Source organism: Lepidochelys kempii, chromosome 10 (genome assembly GCF_965140265.1).
Source record: "Lepidochelys kempii isolate rLepKem1 chromosome 10, rLepKem1.hap2, whole genome shotgun sequence".
Taxonomy (NCBI): Eukaryota; Metazoa; Chordata; order Testudines; family Cheloniidae; genus Lepidochelys; species Lepidochelys kempii.
This window is the reverse complement of record NC_133265.1, coordinates 49860861-49882454: the sequence shown is the minus strand read 5'-3', so window position 1 is coordinate 49882454 and position 21594 is coordinate 49860861. Positions and strand designations below refer to the sequence as shown.

The 21594-nt window shown below is 39.1% G+C and overlaps 1 protein-coding gene across 1 annotated transcript; it reads left to right on the top strand.

The window, feature by feature from the left end:
- Positions 1-3004: 3004 nt before the first annotated feature.
- RCN2 (reticulocalbin 2) lies at positions 3005-21073 on the top strand. Its single transcript, XM_073303506.1, has 7 exons — positions 3005-3358; positions 3698-3803; positions 6019-6215; positions 12622-12735; positions 14831-14927; positions 16406-16548; positions 19924-21073. The coding sequence occupies exons 1-7, from the start codon at positions 3221-3223 to the stop codon at positions 20074-20076; spliced, it is 948 nt and encodes a 315-aa protein (XP_073159607.1). The 5' UTR covers positions 3005-3220; the 3' UTR covers positions 20077-21073.
- The last annotated feature ends 521 nt before the right edge of the window (positions 21074-21594 follow it).

Genomic DNA, 21594 nt, shown 5'->3' with positions numbered 1-21594 from the left:
TACACACCTTTGCACAGCCATGCTACCATGTCTCCAGCACAGTGATGTCTGTGCGTTCCTCCCCGCCACACCTGAGCATAGTTATGTCTTTACACTACACCATTGTCATGCCTGACATGCCACATCCGCATGCTTCCTTCTGCCATGCCTCAGTGCAGTCATAGCTGTGTGTTATCTCTACTGCCACACCTGGGTGTGGCCACACATGTGCGCTGTCCCCAATACCCTACAACTGAAAACAACCATGTTTCTGTGTTCTTCCTCATCCCCTCTGCCACACCCCAAAATGGCTGTGTTTTGTATGCTGCCACATCTCAGTTCCTCTGCCTCTGTACACTCCTCCCTAGTATCTTGCCTGAGCATGTGATACCAAATACTACCATTCTGATTTGATATATAGTACCAGTAACTGATATCAAATCAGAATGGTGGTAGTGTATAACCAGTTCATCCAGGTGTAAATGGCTATACTAAGTGTAAAGCAGTGGAAAATCACGTCTGTAGTGTCTTAAATTTCAAAAACACTCTTGAATCCTTCGTAATGAAGGGTGTTATAAATCATTTAGAACGACACTCAGAATGCAATGTAAATGATACTCAGTAAATTATCACTATCTTGAAATCCATATACTTCATATTTGAACAGTATAAGACTATACTCTTTATAATTATCACAGAATTGTTGCTCAGTTTACATTATTCTGACAGTGAAATAATACAAAATGATATGCATAATAGAAAATAACAGAAAATCAAGGTACATTAATTGTTAGCTGAAAAGCAGCAAAATTAAAATTTAGAAATGTCAACGTTCTAGTAAAAAAAACCAGATAGAACAGACAATGTTACCTGTTTGAGATTATTGTTAAGCATTCCATTGGCTTCGTTGCTGGGAATCTGCTGTCATGCTAACAATTAAATAGAAACAGATTCAGGTTTGCAAAGCACTCAGAGAACAAAAGAAACTAGAGGTTAAGCACAGTTATTAGAAAGCGAGGCAAAAAAAAATCCAACACAGTCAAAAATCTGTTTGGAACACAACTTCCTAAAAAGAATTTCTTTGCAATTAAAAGAGCAGCTCCAAATAATGAAACCATAGGGTGGGGAAAATATATCATTATTGTAGTCCTAACTGATGGCATTGATGAAGAAAGCGGTAAAATCAAAGATTATTCAGATCAGAAATCTTACCTGCAGTGAACTGGAAGGTTCTGATATGAATATTAAAATGATTATCAGGCAAACTAAGCAGTAAAAATTTAGAGACCTTTATGAAGGACTGGTCCCTTGTAGATCCTAATCTGAGGGCACAGGTGTTTGATCAGAAAATTCCACTAATACAGAGGGCAAGAACTTTTTTTTCCCTGTGGTACCATTTCTAATTCTAAAATGACCAAGATTATGGAAGAGTCTTGACCCCAGCAGAATGACTCTAAATGTTATTGTAGAACTAATTAAGAATGTTGAGAAACACTTTGACACAAGCAAATTTTCAAGAGAATATAATCTCCTATGTTTTCCCTCTTGGGAAGTGTTATTCATGAACTGTACTTTTTTGCCTAATATATATACATATAACATGTTTGTGTTCTGTTTGTTTTATTACCCTTGTAATCATATTTCCTCCTTTTCCTATCTTTGGTCATCTCAATGCATGACCACATTGCAAATAAGCTTGCATGTAACACATCTGCACTGAATTAATGTTATCTGGGAAATCTGTTATAATAGTTGTGGACCATGAAATGTATGTGGTGCACCTGACAGCTCTTAAAACATGCTGCAAAGATGCTTTGGTTTGTTGCTGTTGGGTGTTAGCAGCGGGTACAGCTCAATTAGTCTGAACACAGTTTTGCCAAAAGTGCAAAGACAAATTATGGTCAGCGCCAGTACAGAAACTGACCAAGTTTTAATTTATTTTCTGAAACAGTGATGAACAGTTACAGGACTTATCCTTTTCTTTGAACCATAGAATTGTAAGGCTGGAAGGAACCTTAAGAGGCTGGTCTAAGTAAACCTTCTGGGGTTCTCACAATAAAATTTTTGGTGGCCTCAAAGTGCGGCCACCAACTCTTGCTGGTGGCCATTATGACAAATTTTCTTAAAATACTTAATTAACTTTAGGGAAAACAAATAAATATGCACATCTATATGTCCAAATCATTATAAGTTATTTATATAGGGTTTTATTGCAGACTCAATAATAAAAATGACATACAGTTCTCTATTCTTTACTGGACCTAAACAGAATAGAAACACAAATAAGGTGCTTTGTACATCCTTGTATTTTGTTGTTGTTGTTGCTTTCGGTTGCCTTTTTTTTTTTTAAAGACTTGCTAGCTAGTAAGCCTGCTGCTGCGAAAATTGATATTTGTACGTTTGTTAATATCACTCTTCATAGCAGACTTACTAGCTAGCTGGGAGGTTGTGAAAAATTATATTAACAACCATACAAATATCAATTTTCACAGCAGACTTACTCAGCCCTGGCAAGCCAGGGCACAAATTAAGCCCTGGATAGGCAGGTGGGTAGGGAGACAGAGGGTGCCAAGGGCGATGGGCAAGATGACTGGGGAGGGAGTGAGGGCCAGGGGCAATGCGGGGGGGATGGGGGACGGTGAGCCCAGGGTCCAAAGTCGTTTTATTTTTTCCTTTTTAAATGGTATAGTAAATTAAAGAGCTCTGGTGGGAAGGAGGATGTTGAATGGCAACGACATGGGCCTAACCCAGGAGAGCCAGGACTCTTGGGTTCAATTCCAGGCTGAGTGTGGGCTAGTGGTTAGACCAGGGGACTGGGCATCAGGACTCCTGGGTCCTCTCTTCGCAGCTCAGCATGGGAGTAGGGGCTTGTGGTTAGAGAGCTGTGACTCGGCAAGTCTGTTCCTCGCTGCACTCCACGGACTCCCTCAGCGTAGGTGGGGGAGGCGGAACCCAAGTCGCTCTGAACCAGGCGGGGCCTGGGGTCGCTGGGCACCGCTATAGCCCGGCTCCGTTCACAGCCCCTCTCTCCCTGCCGAGGCTGCTCGCAGCCGGTGCGGGGCGCTGTGTCCGGCTCTGCAGCCGCGTCTTCGTAGAGCGAGCGAGCGAACGAGCCGCCAGCCGGGTGGCCCCCACCAGCCTTCTGGTCCCAGCCTGTCGAGCCAGCCAGCCAGCCAGCCAGGGCGGACGGCAGCAGCGCCGCCGCCAGCTCTGCTCCTCCTTCGGCGGAGACGCGGGCGCGATGCGGCCCCCGCCGCTGCTGTGGCTGGGCCTGGTGCTCGGGGTGCTGCGCGCGGCGTGCGGGGGACCCAGCGACCAGCACTACGTGGACGGCGACCACCGGGCCGACTACGACCGGGAGGCGCTGCTCGGAGGCCAGGTGAGCGGCCCGGGAGCCCCCTCAGACCCGCACTGGGGAGCGCGGAGCCCTTCTTGGAGCCCAGTCCGCAGCCAGCGGGCGCCGGGCGATGAGTCCCAGAGCTGCAGCAGCCCGTCTCCTGGGGCGGGAGGCTCTGAACGCTACTGAAAGATGACACCCATCCCGTTGAGAGCTCTCCCCCCCCTCTTTTTTTTTTAAATTAGTGCTGGTTGTTGTGTGATTTATTTTTTTGTCGGGGGGAGAGATTTTAATCTGCCCCCTCTGTTCAGAAGTGGCAGGGCTGTAACAGACTTTTGTGTGTTAGTTCTGTTGTTTTTTTTTCTCTCTCTCCTTCCAAAGGACGGAGCAGAGGAATACGCTAAACTCAGTCCCGAAGAACAGCAAAAGAGACTGAAGGCCATCATAAAGAAAATTGACTTGGACTCCGATGGATTCCTTACTGATGGTAGGGGCTGCACACAGATTTTGTGTCACTGGAAAAAACTCATGTACACAGTGGGTAGGGGTGAGAAAATAGTGCAGTGTGATACTTAAAAATCTTGAGTTGCAAACCTAGTAGCGTAGCTGTGTCTTTCTTTGTCTGCAGACACTGTTGTGTGTCTCTGTTGCTGCTCATAGCTTTGTGAAGCTATTGCAGAGAGATAGTAGTAACAAGTGAGTGGTCAAATTCACTGCTACTCTCCTGTGGCTAAGTGTTAAAGTTGACATGTTGATTTCACTCTGCTATTCTGGAAAGCTATAGGAAGCAGGAAAGGCAAGCAGTGGAGCTGTTAACAGGAGAGGAAGACTCAAAATGTGGAGATGGAGGGACAGGTAGCAGAGATACAATCAAAAAGTTCTGGTGTGAGAGAGTCTCACTTTCAGTTGCCAGAAGGGGGCAGCTGCATGTATATCTAACAAATACTGGCTAGAGTGTGATATGAAAGAGGGTGTCTTCACTGTTGGGATTCTCCCCACTTCTTTTCTATCTGCCCCCATTGGTAAGGTCCGTTCTTTAGTTACCAGGTGTCTAAACTTGGCAGTCCCTACAACATGTCTCCCTTGAGCCTGTGCAGTATTCTTGTAAGGAGAGTGATCACTTTACATAAGCTATTACCAGCAGGAGAGTGAGGTGGGGGGAGAGAAAACCTTTTGTCGTGATAAACACCCATTTTTTCATGATTTGTGTGTATAAAAACAAACATCTTCTGTATTTTCCACAGTATGCATCCAATGAAGTGAGCTGTAGCTCACGAAAGCTTATGCTCCAATTCATTGGTTAGTCTCTAAGGAGCCACAGGTACTCCTTTGGGATTGCAAAGTAACTGTCTTGTATGTATCCAGAATCCTATCTGATTCTTTCAGTGCAAAAATAAGATGTTTCTGCTTTTTTACTCTTGTTACTCCTTCTTAGTAAACACAGCTAAGAGAGAGAGAGTTAGAATCAATTCCTTCTTAAGTTTCTTCTATAGCAGCAGTTCTCAACAAGGGTCCCTGGGGTCCGCCAAGCAGGGCTGGCATTAGACTCACTGAGGCCGAGGGCGCCACACAGGGCTGATGCCTGGGACCCTGAGCCCTGTCATCCAGGGCTGAAGCCAAAGGCTGAGCAACTTAACTTCACAGGGCCCCCCCCGTAAGTTGTATTAGTTTTGTATTGCTAAAAGGAATAAAGTAACACAAACTTATTTTAGTGTAAGAGACTGCTGTGAAACGGTGGGAGTGCAGATCATCTGAATAAAAAGGTGCCATTTCAGACTACATTTGTCACTTTTCAGAATTGCACTAGAATTTAATGGCTTTGACTAGAGATTCTTTTTCTAATAATAGGAAGGGTGTGAGTGCATAAATGTGCATGCATGCGTTTTGGGGTTTTTAATTTATTGAAAATATGATCTTGGGAAATATTCATTTTAATTGGGTGGTTAAGACATCTAAGTATAAGAGGGAGAACTTGCCAATTGGCTACATCTTGGTGTGGGGTTTTTGTTAATTGCTATATTTCCTTGAAAAACAAAGCTTAATGTCTACTCCAAAATTTATAAGGCCTAGTTGGGGCTCATTTTAAGTGGAAATCCTTTGGTAGTATTTTCTTTTGGATAATTAACTTTAGGGGTTATTGATGGATTTATATAGCTGTATGTATTGTACTCATTTATAATTTGTGCTTGTCACACTTTTCAGAATGCAAAAATCTGGTATATTGAATACTTTTTAAAATGGTTGAATTTTGTTTTGCAGAAAGTTGTCTTTACACAGTATGCCTTTTGTACCCACAGATTTTGGTTAAACTATACTGTTCCTCATGTATTTTCTAGCCCTGTAAACAATTTGAAATAGGCATCATGATGGTAATCAGTTTCATGCTACTAACAGTATTAATGGAGAAAGTACTGCTACATGGGAATAACATAGGATTTTAGCACTGGTTGGTTCTCTCTCTTGGCTGGCATGAAAAACAGGAATATCCTATAGAAAGTGGATTTCTGTGGCACAACTGAAGCCCTGTTTACGTGATTGCATGTAATTATTTTAACAAGTAAAATTTTCCACTGTTTGAATGTGAAGAGACCTTGTTAATGCTGTTTAGGAATGTAGAAAATGCAACATTTACTGTAATTGCTTTTTCAATTAAAAAAAAGGTTAAAATAAAGATTTCATTGCATTATGTGGCATTTCCACAGATGAGCTAAGTTCATGGATCCAGCAGTCTTTTAAGCATTATGTTACGCAAGAGGCTAAACAACAGTTTGGTGAATATGATAAAGATGGTGATGGATTAGTATCTTGGGAGGAGTACAACATTCAAATGTATGATCGTCTAATTGACTTCGATGAGAATACTCTCCTGGAAGATCAAGAAGAAGAATCATTTAGACAGGTAAGATACTCCAGCACCAGCTTTCACAAAGCAGAGGCAAATGGCAGCGGTGTTGGATTCTTTAGTCATTTTATTCTGTTGCATCGTTAAACACAGTCAGAGCTGGTAAACAGACTGAACATTTTCTGCTGCCTGGACTAGCTGAATAGTGAAAAGGTAATAAAATATTGACATTCCTGCCAACAAAATGAATGACACAACAAGCCACATTTGAGAATTGAGTAGGGTACTAATATATTGGTAATGGAATCCTAGAAGCCACACTTCAGTTGATGCCTCACTTGGCAATGTAAGGTGGAAATATACTGGATCAGACCAGTGACCCATCTAATCGCTATCCTGTCTTTGATGGTAGCCAGTACCAGCTGCTTCAGAGGAAGGTACAAGATACCTGTAGAAGCAACTATGGAATAACCTGCTCATAGGAAAAGTTTCTTCCTAGCCCCCGTTAATTAGAGTTTAGGGCATAAGCCAAAGAATGAGTTCATACCTTTTCCTGATGTTATGAGAATACTATTCACTTCAGTGTATCTCCTGGCCCAGTGAGCTAAAGGGGAAAAAATACAAAATATTGTCAAAGGGAACCTTGTCTAGGGCCCAGATATTATGGTGATGGGTGCTATAAAAATGAATAATCCAGTTGATAAAATCATAGGTGTGTGTGTGTGCATGCTACATTATGTCTCCCCTTTGCTTTGCTATTTCTATAGAAATTTGTCAAAGTTGCTGACCGTGTCCTGAAGCAAGTTCTATAACAAGGCGCTTACTTCTGTTCTAACTAATAAAATGACTAAATCTGTTGCATTGTTAATTTATTCGGCAGAGAATTGCTCATTATTGCTCCAGTCCAGTAAAGTACTTAAGCAGATGCTTAAGTGCTTTCCTGAATCGGGCCTATGCCACCTATTGCTTTGGTGCATTCTGATAGAGAGTGTAGATCTGTTGTACCCTTCAGCCATATCACCATAAATCTGCTAAACTCCTGTAAACAATGTTGGGACTCTGTAGTACAGAAAGGCTGCTGACACTGTTGACTGCAAAGTGTTAATTAGACTTGCTTCCAGCAAGGTTAGATAGCATGGTGTTAAAAAGTGGCAACAGCCAAAGCCCTGTCTACACTACAGTTCTCATTGTGGCTGGGAAATCTGAAAAATTCCCTAGTGTGGACAATCCTTTATATTACAAGACCTTTCCGGGCCACAGCTTTATCCATTTCTCCCAACATCTGCTCTTCCAAGTCTAAACTGTAAGTCTCCCCTCCCTCATTTCCCACATTTGGTGGGACCTTCATGGATTCCCTCTCCCTTTTAAATACAACTCAAAATCTTTCTACAAGCAATACACTTTTAACTGGTCCCCCAAAGTTTTGACCACTGTTTCATTGCTGTACAATACTAATTATGTACTATACCCATCTGTTCTTTATTTGTATTGTAGTAACACTCAGAGGTCAACCAAGAATGTGGCCCCATTGTGCTAGGCTCTGTGCAACCAGAATAACAGACAAATGGTTTGGGAAAGAGAGGTAACATGGGAACAGAGTGATGGTTTGCAAATGTCATGTTATCCTTAATATGTTTTTCTTTTTGGAGGGGGCTTGGTGTGATGTGAGGGTGGCTTTTTGTTTTTTCCCCCTTCAAGTAGAGCTTTTTGTTAAGAGGTGATCAGCTAAATGGAAAGACAAAGGCAGGGGGAGGGGGGACATTGAAAGGCAGTAGGGAAGAGTGAAGAGGGAGGTGGACGTGGAAGATTGGGACAGGGGAGCAGGAGGTGTTAGAGCAAACGGCCAATAAGCATAAGAGAGGGAGTGTCCAAAGTCAGAAGGTAGTCTAATGATTAGTGCCTGACATCATGCTGCAGCTGCCTTTGTATTTGTTGTCCTCTGAGGGCATGGCTACACTTACAGATGTAGAGCGCTTTGAGTTAAGCCAGCCTTTGTAGAGCGCAGTAGGGAAATCGCTGCAATATGTCCACACTGACAGCTACAAGCGCACTGGCATGGCCACATTAGCAGCTCTTGCAGTGGCCACAGAGAGCAGTGCATTGTGGTAGCTATCCCAGCGTGCAAGTGGCTGCAACATGCTTTTCAAATGGGGGTGGGGTGTGACAGCGAGCGTGTTGTGTGTATGTGGGAGGAGAGAGTGGGTTTTGGGGGGGGCTGAGAGCATGTCAGCATGCTATCTTGTAAGCTCAGACAGCAGCAGATTCTTCCCCCCCCCCCCCCCAAGTATTCCATAGTAATGGTTGCTTTGTCTCGGAGCCGATAAGCAGCCAGCTGTCAGAAAGGGAGCTTTCAAATGGCATATTTGCATTCCTGCAGTGATTCCAAAACAATGAGAAGAGTGGCCACTTGACTTAAAGGGATTATGGGACATTTCCGGAGGCTGATCAGAGTGCAGTAATGCAATGCTTCGTTCACACTGACACCCAGGCGTTTCAGCCAAGGCGCAACAAACGTTAATCTTCTTGCTGAGGTGGAGCACCAGGAGCACTCTAGCTGTGGAGTCAGAGCGCTCTACGTGCCTTGCCAGTGTGGACGGGTAGTGAGCTAGAGCACCCAGGGCTGCTTTAATGCGGTCTAACTCGCAAGAGTAGCCAGGCTCTGAGTCTTGGGCTGGCTCCACTCAGGAGTTTCTCTCTTCCCCAAATCCCCATGCCTCAGGGTGCTTGATGCTCCAGAAGGGGTGATTCTGGTTCCGGGCTGTGTTAGCAAGGAAAGAATTAGCCCTATCCTGGACTCAGCTCCCCCCTTCCCATCTGCAAGGTGTTGCTTTACTTGCTGCAGCTGTTTCTCTTAAGTTTAATTTACTGATGTTTCCATTGTCCTAACTGCTATGCATTGTGAAATAAGTAGAAGATTGACACTTTCCTACAGTTTAGTTCTTATATCATACCTTCATGAAAAATCTGATTCCTGATTTTACTGTCCGCTGGACCACCTGAAGCTATGGTCTTGTCATATCTCGTAAACTGGGTTGGGCTAGTTGGATAAGACATTTCCACAGATAACCCTAGGCATTTGAAGGCCTTGTCTTTGGATGAGAGAGAGGCTCCCATCGCTTGAGGTAATTAAATATCCTGTGGTAGCATTTGTGAGGTTGTTAGCCCTGGGTGTTGTAATAAATTCCAGTTCTGATATTTTGTTTTACCTAAATTCCCTCAGACTTGTTCCTTACTCCTTTTCCTAACCAGTATATTATTTCCAGCACTAATGAACTTGCTCAGTATCTACTTCAGAGACGGTTGAATTTAGGTAACTGGTAAATTGTAAATTTATATGATTATATTCATACTAGACTCCTCTGTCTAACCACATAATCCATTACATAGTGTTCCGTATATTCTCAAATTTGTGTGGAGTAGATTTTTAAATTGTGATAATTTGTACCTATGTATTAGATTCAGTGAATAATTTTGAATTAATTCTGCACTTTAGATTATTTTCTCCATGACAAGATGTCTTTCCTCAAACACCTAATGATAAGTTATCAGTGCTATCTACTTGCCTAAATTCTTTATATCTGAAATACTGTTTTGGCTGGTTTGTTTTTTAAGGTGGGGGGAAAACCCCCAATTTTTTATGTCCGTTTTCTCCAGATAGTCCATTACCTCTGGCATTCAAAAGGTATTTGTTCAGCATTCTGAAACTTAGTCAGCAACTTGATCATGTTATTTCTGTAGTACCTAACACTCTAGCTGGTCAGACCTAGGCTTGGCAGTATTAGATTTTTAACCAATAGATGTTGGTAAAAGTCGATTTTTTTTTTTCCAGCTGACAATTAAATTGACAAAAAGCAAACCCCAGTCAACAGTAACAGTCTGCAAATCATAACTTTCCAATGATACCTCACATGACTTATCTTGCATAAAATATATAATTATGCTATAATTATATCCTAGTAATATCACTATGAAGAATATGGGGTGCAGTATCAGAGACCCGCCCCCAGCAAGGACTGTCAGGAAGAGAAAGAGGACAAGCCCCTAGCTGTAGGGGAAGCCACGCTGCTGCTGAATGGCTCTGTCCACATGCAGCAGGGGACTTGTCCTCTTCGTAGCCCAAGCCACAGGTCTCTGCTCTTCTTCAGCAAGACCTTAACGTGCCCTGCACTTTGCACCTGCAGAGATTGGGATCAGCATTGTCCCATTCCTTCCCCACCCCACCCCTCAATTTCCAGTAATTGCAAAAATGAAAATCTTTATCTGTATAAAAAAATCTTAAAAACAAAAATCAGTATTGTTGAAATTAGAAAAAATTATTCAAGTTCTGTCAAGCCTAGTGATATCACATGTGCAAGTATGAGATTTGCTTTTAATTAATAACTTCTCTGAAGTATTTCCTTCATGTACCAATAGCAGAGGAGAGAGTGAAAAAGATATATTAAGAATCACTCATAGGAAAGTCTCAGCTTCCATTCAAGTTGCTTATTTATAAACACATACAACAAAATTGTTTGTTCCCAAAACAGCAGTATATGAGTGTGTAAGTTCATCTTGGGATTTTTGGTTGAAAGGAGGTGTCAGAGCCACTATTTTTTAATTTAAAAATCATGAGTGCATGGGGTGCTGACAGAAGCCAGCCAAGTCCAAAGTGGATCTTCTTGGACCATGACTCTTACACACTGAGGAAGTGAACAAACTCAGAATAACTTTGCAAGTCACTTAACCACATAGCTACACTGCATTCTAAATAAATTAAGAAGAATTCTATCAAATGGAACTGTCAACCAGATTATAGACCATTAGTGTCAGATATAACAGCGCATATATATATAATACTGTATGACACTTTGAGGGAGATAAAGCTTTATCATTCCCCACACTAATATTTTGTTTGTATCTTGGTTTCCCACTAGTTCACCCCCCACACACACACTTTTCCCATGCAACTGAAATATGTCAATGTAATTGTTTTAAATGTTTACTGTGATTTGAGCAGTTGTCCTATTTCTCCACTCAGAATTTTATTTTGTTATGGAGTTATTTTTGTTTAATAGCTAATTCTAAAGAAAGTAAAATATCAATCTAGTAAAGGGTGGCAGTCTTGTTTTCCACTCCTCAAAATAGATTTTCTAAGTGTACTGTCTCATGTAATCAGTACTCGGAGTTGTTTTAATATTTAACCCATAGCTAAGATCAACATTTCATTGGTTAAAATAACTATATGTTGCAGAAATAATTATATAGGATTTTAAATCTTCTGTACTATCTTCTTTTCTTACTTTGCTATGTCATGCCTTGTTGCTCTAGGTTAGCCTAACTTCATTTAGAGATGTGCCAGCAAATGAGGGATATAAGTGAGGAATTAATTTCTCTTCCTCTTTAGTAAGCATGATTATATTTAATGTATTTGTGACCTCTCATAGCTTGCTGATGTAGGCTTACTTATCCCTATATACTGTGACTATTAATCTGAAATGGATAAAAAATAATTAATTGCACCTGTTTAATAACCCCTTTCATCCTGGGATCAAAAAACACTTTACAAGCATTGATTAACCCTCAAACACACTTGAGTGGATCAGTTATAGACACACTGGGCTTTTCCTTATTATACTTTCCTCTCCAAAAAAAACAAACACAAACCGGAATTGGCTTATGAGACTGTTCACTATTAAATGCAAAAACAAACCAACCACAAAGTCAGGAAATATGAAAGGTTCTCATACTAACCCACTTGCACATACTGCATAATAAAATTATTTTTTTTAAAGTGTACACTAATGACACAACAGATTGGAGAATTCACTCTTCCATTAGAACTATGTGCAGAAGCACTATGCCTGATTCTTCCTTGCATTAAAGAATCCATATACCCCTCTGACAGATAAGTTCTTTACACTTATACCTTCTTTAAGGCTCCTTTACATTGCCAGAGAAGTGTGAAGGGGCCTTGGTGTAAATGAGAATCAGGTGCATAGGGTGAAAAGTTTTAAAGGGAAAGTTCTGACATTGTAATGGTTACCATAATTATTGTACTACCCTCGGTAGTTTGGGGCTCAATTTATGCAGCTAGCCATGATCTGGATTAGTGCTTGTGGTTGCATTGGTGAATTTTGGAGGAGTAATGTGTGTGAAGAATACACCTGCTGCTTGGTCTGGTCACGCTGCCTCTCTTTCATTTGAGGCCTGGGCCAGGAACCTGTTTTAAAAGTCTTCCCTTGGAATCTAAAAGTGGCAGGTTTCCATATGCACACTTCTTGTAATAAATTACCTTAACGAAGAGCACTCCTCTTCTACCTCTGCATGAGCTATGTTAGTGTAGACATAACAGGTTCTGTTATACCCATATGTGAAACAAAGTAATACAGTGTTTTCTAGCTGTAAACCAGTTACTGTGGATGTCCGTTGTTCTGCTTCATTAAGTGATCTAATCAGGTCTATTTTCTGAAATCTTTTTTTTAAGCTTCATTTAAAGGACAAGAAGCGGTTTGAAAAAGCCAATAGAGATGAAGTTCCTGGTCTGAATCTGAATGAATTTATTGCTTTTGAGCATCCTGAAGAAGCTGAGTATATGACGGTAAGACTTTGGGAAAACATTTGTTCTAAAGGTTAATGTGAATCGAGGCTGCACCTTTTAATGGTTGTCTTTAGCCCAACGAACCTTGGAAAACTTGCTTCTGAACAACTACTATTCCTTTCTCTTGAAGAACATACATATATGATGTGCAAATATCTTAGTCCTTAGTCTTGGGGTTCAGGAGTCTACCCAGTAGAGTAGTGGAGATGCTTTAAATTGTCATACAAGACTTGGGTTTAGATGATTCTCCCCTTAGGTTGGGAATAGTGCTGTAGAGTGTTCTGTTTATGATGGGGGAGTCAGGTCTAACTTGGAAAAGAGTCCCCATCAGAAAGATGTAGATCATCTTAAGAAGAAGCCTTTGGCATGGGAAAGGATTAAGTGAAGGGAATACTCAGCCCTCTAAAAGGGATGCAGAAAGTCACTTTTCTGACTACAGATAAACCTTCAGGTTTGATGCTAGCTGAGATGAGAGGGCATAAATTACTGTGTTGTTTTTTAAAATGAGTCTGCATGCAAATGTAGCAAAAACTGTTTCAGCTTGCATTGTTATATGCACCAGCCAGGCTGGGAAAAATTGTTCGATCACTTGTCAAAAGATATGCTCAGTCCAATTCACACAAAGAGTCTTAAAATTAAGCCCTACTTATTTATGCACTGTATATATTTATTGTGGAGTTTAGTCATTTGCATTTGTTCATCAATTTTATGATCATCATCACTAACACTAGCAGACTGTAGGTGAACATAGCATCTTCGTCCGTACTAGTATCAACTTCTCTGGAAAGTCCTAAGAGTTCTAAATGTAGATGAGCAAGTAGTACGTTAATTTCATTCACTTGAATTGACTAGGTTTGGATGACTGGCCTGAGTGAGAATGTGAGATTTCCTAGCCTGGTAAAACAGTTTTCAATTAGAAGTGAATTCTTAGTTTCAAGATGAAGGATGCATTTCAGCTGCTTGTGTATGTTTGATGCTTTTGTTTAAAAAGTTACTTACATTCTTTAAGTTAATTTTGATCTACTTTTAAAGAGATCTTGTCAAGTTGAATTCTTATCAGTTTCAAAGAGTTTAAAAGTTTCAGCTACCACACTAGCTCCTGTATTTCCATGCTAACTTTTGTGGTTTCACAATCATATTTTCCTATTTTTAAAAAATATTTTCCTTTCTCTTAGTGCTGTATGAAAGATTCATACAAACAGTAAAACTGGCTATGCACACATAACAGTGAAACACTTTCTTTTGAGAGGATTTTGAATAAAATGAAAAAAAATCCTAATCTTTTAGTTATAGTAATTTTAAGTAGTTATAAAGATAGATGAAACATTTTCACTCACAAGTATGATTTTTAAATGGGTACATCTTTATGATCTGAGGTCTATAATTTTTTTAAATCTAAATATGCTGGGGATTTTGTTTTGGTACTTTCTTGCCAAGAAATTGAAAAGAAATAGCTTCTTTCCTCTATAGAACCTGTAATATTTAGTTCTTTGCTGCTGCAGAGCCAGCCACCAGAGGGAGCACAAAGCAAACCTGGCATCAGTTTGTGTGACATGACTGGTGATATTGGTGAACAAACAAGGCGTGGTAAAACTAGACAAGCAGGCACATTGGCTTTAACTCCATTGAAAAATATAGTGTCAAAGGCAGATCATTTTTAAAAAGTTTCGCTAATAATTTTACTGTCAGAAGGTATTTTACCAAATTGGAAGCAATAGAGAAAAGTGATCCATTTTGTTCAAATAGGTGGCAGTGCCCCTTTTAAATTTATATTTCATATTCATATTTATTGTCTTGAATTCAATTCCAGGATTCCAAATCCAAGCATCCCTTTTGGATTTGATTTCAGTAAAATGTGACTGCATTAAAAGTCAAATGAATATGCAGTGTGGACTTAATTCCCTCCAGGACTGGACTTGTGACTGTTTAATTGTTGCACTATTCTACATGGAAAGAGAAATTTGTTTGAAACCAATAAGTGTTTAGAATATGGGATGCATTCTTTTAGTCCTATAGAACGATATATTGCTGGTTTTCTTAATGTTAAGTTTTTACCAACTAATGTTTCTGTCACATATACATATGCGCACAAAAGGAATTTGTCATTCAGGAGGCTTTAGAAGAACATGATAAAAATGGTGATGGACTTGTGAGCCTGGAAGAGTTCCTTGGTGACTACAGAAGAGATCCAAGTAAGTAAAATACGGGGGTGGGGGCGTAATGAACAGAGGCTTCTTTGTGCCTTCTAAGGCACGGTGGCTGTTTTGGTTTTTAAACTCCTAACCAAAGAACATTCCCCAGGCTCCTGGGTGCAGAGGAAGAGGCTTATGCCATTTAGGTGCACAGGGGCTAGTGAATCCAGTCAGTCAGCTAGGAATCCTTCTCTCCCCTCCCATCCCTTGCTACTCCCCTTTCCCAAGCCCCTGAGGAAAGAGGAGGGGTGTGCTTGGAATCCTTAAAGGGGCTTCCTTTCCTTGTAGTCTGAGACAAAGCCTCTCCACCTCTAAAGTTATAGGGTGAGGGAGGCATTTTTGATGCTTTCACGCTACAACAGGGAGGAGAAAAACACTTTAAAAAAACAAACAAAAAACGTGGTTATAAAACCACAGATTCTCAGGGGTGACTCCGAAGCAGCTATTAGTACCAGGAACTTTTTTTTTTTTTAATGGCTAGTTTTCAAGCAAACCTTAAACTCTGCCAGATGATTGATATAAAGTAGGTAGGCAACCCGTTGATCATTTCATAATTATAGCCTGCCCCACCTGAAGAGTCCATTTCTGCAGCATCCAGTTATGATGCAAGTTTGACTTCAACAGCAGGGGCCGCTGAGCTCAAACAAGAGTCTGTTTGCATACAGACATCCTTTTTAATGAGGAAAAAGGAAAGAGACCTCACCCATGCCTTATATACAGTGGAAACATCTGTTTCTGAATTGATTATTTTTTCAGTCTTCTGTATGATGTCAGCTTCTTTTGATGAGGTTTCATAAGGTGTCAGCTAATGGTTCACTATAAAATTTGTTACCAGGAAAAAATTGTCTAACAAATGGTTACTCTTTAAAATACATTTTATTGAAGAGGCAGAGAAATGTGTAAAGTAATTGCCAAATACACAAATCTATTTCAGAAATGCTTAATCTATTTCAGTTAGATTAAGCAGTGTTACAATTGTAAGTAAAACACTTTTGTTTCAAAGTGTGATGATTGAGTTGATTGTATCCTTCATTACATTTCTCGACTTTAATTTTAAGGTTGCAACCTTAAAGTTCCATTACTGTAAGCTTTGTTTTTAATTCTGTTTACATCTACAGACGCTCCCCAGGTTACGCAAGACCTGACATACGCAAATTCACACTTACGGAAAAAGTTCCATAAGCCAGAAGTACGAGTTCTGAGTCTCGGAAATTTTTGCGTATCGTATGGGTATACATTTCCGAGTTCTGCAAAATTCAAGTTACGCAAGGCTTTCCTGAACAGAATGATTGCGTAACTCGGGGAGTGTCTGTATAGGAAATTGTTTTGTTGATTTAATTCAATGACAACGATCTGTAATGCTTGCTGTAGTGACATTGCTTAATCTTAAACCTAGTCAATTTTTGCGATAGAAAAGAGGTGAAAACAATCTCAAAGATATTGAATGGTCTTAAGTTTAAAAAATACTTTTTATTTAGCTGCAAATGAAGATCCAGAATGGATACTTGTCGAGAAGGATCGATTTGTGAATGATTATGACAAGGATAATGATGGAAAACTCAACCCTCAAGAACTGCTGACTTGGGTAGTACCTAATAATCAGGGTATTGCACAAGAGGAGGTATGAGGTTTGAGTTCATGGCTTTTGTTTAGACTTAATGAAACTTCTTGAAAATATTGTGCTATTGTGTAAAATGACCAAATATATGCTGCGTTAATTTAGTCTGTTGTACAAAAAAAAGTATATTTTACATCTTAGTAACCAAAGAGCATCTAATAATGCTTTTCATAAAGTTCTTATAAAATTATGACTTTCACCTTAACAAAGAATGACGATTGTTACAAAAATGTTGCATAGTGCAGCAGTTGGAATTCCTATGGACTATATGAATGCTGGTCAGAATATAAAATTAATACAGTGGCATTTCTCAAAGGTAAATAGTCGGTCTGAATTGATGGAAGATACAGTATTTTTAGCAAAACCATGATAAATTTTTCCAAAGTACTAGATGGATAACATGAATCAATTAAACATTAATACAGAAGCCATAACATGCATTCTTCTGATAGAACTTGTTACCCTTTATCTAGCTGAATAAGTTGCTACCATTTGTGTCTTGGGTAATAGAAACCTAAGTACATAAAACCAAAACAGAACCTAAGTATACCATAATCCAAGTTTAAAATAATAAATCAGTTGAATTAGGTGTAATGTGCTATAAGGAGTTTAAATGGATTTTTCGTCTAGCCGTTTTTCCTTCCTCTGATTTTTTTCCTGTAGACAATTGAAGCACTTAATGTCCCAAAACCAAATTGTTTGTTTTGGAAAACGGTCCTCACTCTCCCTTTTCTCCCCAATAACTTTATATTGATTATTCAACTGTTCCTTCTTTTGACTGCATCAGATCATTTGACATTTCAGATTGGAGGGAAGAACGTGTTTTTCCCCCTTCATATTTAGATCCTCTTTTGTTCTTGCCTCCGAGACAGACAGCATGTTCTGTGTCAGAAAGTGTAGCACCTCCTCTGTGTTGGAAAGCATGGTTACTGAAGCCACCTCTTAACATCTTTGTTGTATTGTCACCAGAAAAAAAACTTGGCCAGGAGCCCAGTATTCGCTCTCAATGTGTTGGGCCTTTTTTGAGGTTAAGTTGCAAAAAGATTGAAATAACATTTCTTCAAAGATAAAAGTCCAATCAATCTTTGTCAGCAGGAACCCCAATATCCTGATATTTCTTGCCCAAATCTGATTTTTTTCAGGCTGCTCCATTCTTTCTTCAAGGATCATATTATTCTTGCTGAATAACTGGCTTTGTGTCTCTTTCTGTGTAGTTTCTTTAAATCCTGGGTGGTCTTGTAACTTTTCAGTAATTCTTTGCTTATCCAGTTGATTATTATTATTTTTTTTTTTTAAAGCTGACAGCTTAATTTTGAAAGATTTCAGTACATTGTTTGTACCATGGTACCTGTCTTCTTTTCCAGTACCAAGGGCTCAATCTAGAGCCTTCAGGCTAGAGAGACGGTGACACTGAATGAGTCATTGGATGCAGTTTGAAAGTTGTTTTGCAGTTGCAGCTTGATATTTGCAAGTGACTTCTTGTTGCTTGACCACTAGATTACCAAAATCCCACACATTCATTCCCCTTAGACTAACAGTTCAATCTTTTGCTTTAGTAGAATGCTACTCTTGGTCCCTGCATTGTCATTAATTTTTTAAAATATTTTTGGCTGACTTTACTATTTCTCTTTCTCAAATCCTTTGTGATTATGTATTTAAGCTAGTAGCTACATAACCCCAAAAAACAGTTTGTCGGTTGAGACAAACCAATAAAACCAGGGATAGTATGCCTTTCTCCTTAATTTACCAATGTGTGTAGATATTGTAAGATCTGCAGCTTGAAAACCATCTAATATTCTTAAACCTTTGCTCCAGTACCTACCCATCAAGAATAGATACTACATTTCCAAGAAGTGACAGGAGGAGAGAAGACTGCTGTGCTAGGTTATAAATTTTTGTCTTGGAGACACATAATGTAACTTGTTTTGCTTTTAAACAGAACTCAGTTGTCTTGAGTGAGACCTGCTTAAAACCCATAGCAAGCTATGCCTCTTCAACTTTTTTTATCTTACTGCTGAACTTACTGAACTTACTTGCTTTTGTACTGTTCAAATGAATGAGGTTTAGGATTGTGAACTATCTGCAAACTATCTACTGTACTTTCTGAGCACATGGTTGTTTGGTTTTTGTTTTGTTTTTCTTTAACCTGGCTATCTCAGACATTTCTGAAAATCAAGATTTTTGCTTTGGCCTTGTGGTGTGGAGGGTGGGGGTGGGGAGAGTGACATTATCCAAGGTTGAAGCTCTTGTGTGTACACATCACTTGGACAGATACAGCTTTATGAACTGTTATTTCCCCACTTCCAAGACTGAAGGTAAAAGTATTTTCTTTTAGAAGGCAAGTGTTCCATGTCTTTAATGGGAAAGCTGCTGTGTAATGGTCGAATCTCTTCATATATTTTGAAATTCAAAGTTTTTTTTTTTTAAACTGATTATAAATATATAAAGAATATTCAGCTGCAGCTCTGTACCTCAGATATTTTAAACTAGCCATCTTCAAATACTGGAGAAATATTTGACTCAGATTTTTAACTTTCTTATCCAAACCATAAACTAGGTCAGAATTAAAGAAGAAAATATGCAAGTGTGACCAGCAAATTAGGGATGTCCAGAGCTGAAAACAGGAGTATCTACAGCTTGACCTAAAGAGCCAGGCTCTGTAGCTGAGAGTTGTAACAGCTGTGCATCTTGTGTGGATCAGGCACAGAGGTGGACATTTGACATATGCTGACCAGTGGATTATATACTTCCTCTGCAAGTTCATTACAAGCATCACAGGAGTTCAAATCCTGGATGATGCCCCACTTATGTGATGGTGGCCATTTTAATCAGCACACTGGGGACCTCCAGAGGTAAAAGTAAAATTGCCGATAGACTGAGCTGAAGCACTGTGTTTGGGAGATGAAACAGACTTGTTCTCTGGATCTGGCAAAAAGGTGAATGTGTAACACACATTGACCAGGGGAATAAACAAGAAACTTGCTCTTCCAGTAAGACTCTTCATTGTCTTTTGCTGCTTGTGGAGATTTGTTTTAATACTATCTTCTTCTGCTTGATCCTGTTTGATATTGCTAAATTGCTGTAGAATTGAGTGAGGCTAGACATTCAGCATTATCACTTTGCTACAAGACGGAAGAAGAACTGTGAAAAACAAACCCGTATTCTAAATGTGCAGTTTCAACTATTGAGGGGGAAGTGACAGTGCCTTAAACATACAAAGGGAATTGATCTTTGGTTCAAAGGTGACAGACATTTTGTGTTACAACAGTCCCGTTTAAAATAATGGTAGGAATTGGAGAAATCAGTGCTAAAAGCATATTCATAAATGAAAGCGTCAGCTTACTGGACAAAACACATTGTGTTCCATTTATTTTAAAGGCTCTTCATCTGATTGAAGAAATGGATTTGAATGATGATAAAAAGCTCTCTGCAGCAGAGATTCTTGAGAACCAGGATTTGTTCCTTACAAGTGAAGCAACAGATTATGGCAGGCAGCTCCATGATGAACGTTTCTACCATCAAGAACTTTAGTTTACTCATTTGTGATCTTGCTGCCTCTGGAGTTTTTCTTTAGGGTACTCAAATTTATAAGCTGCATTGTAAGTTTTACTTTGTGTGATTATAATATACTAGTGTTTGTGTAAGTGTTTTGCATTCTAAATTTAATTACTTAAGTACTTTTGCAAGTTTTCATAGACCTTTTCAGCCTTCAGAACTAGTCTGAAATATTTAGTATTACTCAAATTGCAGCATTAGCATTTTTGGCATCTGAAAAAGTAAAAACATTCTCAAATAATCTATATGATTAGTATTGTATTGTGAAATGAGTTGTACTACCATACTTGAAGAGTCTGATTCTGAAAAAAGGCAGAATGTGTGAGATAAGCAAAAATTACTAATCATTTATTTAGGTAGTTAACGTTTTTCAGAAATTGCGGGGGGAGGGCAGAAGGAGCAATGTTTAGATTCACTATTAAAGATGTTTTATTTAATACCCTTGGAGGAACATTCAAAAGGATTAATACCTCAATTGTTCAAGAGGTTTCTGCTTATTTTTAAATGATTTCTATACCAGGTTAATTGTATGAGATAAAACCTTATATTTTTGCATCTGTACAGATAGTAATTATTTTTAATGTATAATTCTACATCATTAGAGGTACATGTAGTAGTTCAGTGTCAGAACCCTCTTTGTCAGATTAAAACAGTTAAATGCTCCATCTTTCTATATTTCTTTTCTAAATTTATTCCTAATCTCTGATCACCTAAAGCAACTACTGTAGTATATTTATTAAGGGATAATAAGAGGTGCCCCATCTAATGAGACATTAACATTTATCCATTTACAGTATTGCCAATGAAAACTGTGGTATTCCTATATCTGTTGTATATCAACTGATGCACTGTTCCTTTTTTTCTGTGCCAGTTAAGAAAAATATGATATAGTTAACATAATAGGAGAAATAAGGGGTTATCTTCAACATAGTGGAATTCCACCCATGAAATAAAGTAGCATCCTCAGCCATTATATACTGAATATGTCATTTGAACTTGACAGAAGATTCAAGAAGAGCCATGCATTTGAGATTTTTCTGAACAAAACCTGGAATTATGGAATGGGATAATGTTTTTTTATAAAAATGGAATGTTGGGCTAAAATAAACTGGAAAGAAAGCACTGATTCTGCAATCATATCACTAATATTTTTAGAGTAATAATCTAATACCTTATTTTGGTGGGGGTGAAATAGCCCATAAATAGTATTAGAATGTGAGCACCCTTCACTTTCGGTGGTAATCTGAAACTGAGGCTGAAGGCTAAGTACCAAAAATGTTAAAACGCCTTTTAAATCTGAGTGGTGGAAAAAATTTAATTATTACAAAATTTTAAAGGAAAAAATTTATTTGCTAAATACATTATATAAAAAAAACTCCCTTATTTTCATGCTCTATGTCAGCGGGTCTCAAACTTTAGCAAGCCAAGGATCCCCATTTTGATTTAAATTTTGTCACAGACCCCCGCAAGCTGGTTTCTAATTTTCCCCAAGGA

Bases quoted from the DNA above. Each gene is read 5' to 3' on its own strand.
- RCN2 (XM_073303506.1), top strand. From the start codon at position 3,221: ATGCGGCCCCCGCCGCTGCTGTGGCTGGGCCTGGTGCTCGGGGTGCTG. The intron at 3,804-6,018 runs GTAGGGGCTGCA...GCATTTCCACAG, and splicing joins CGATGGATTCCTTACTGATG to ATGAGCTAAGTTCATGGATC. The intron at 6,216-12,621 runs GTAAGATACTCC...CTTTTTTTTAAG, and splicing joins AAGAAGAATCATTTAGACAG to CTTCATTTAAAGGACAAGAA.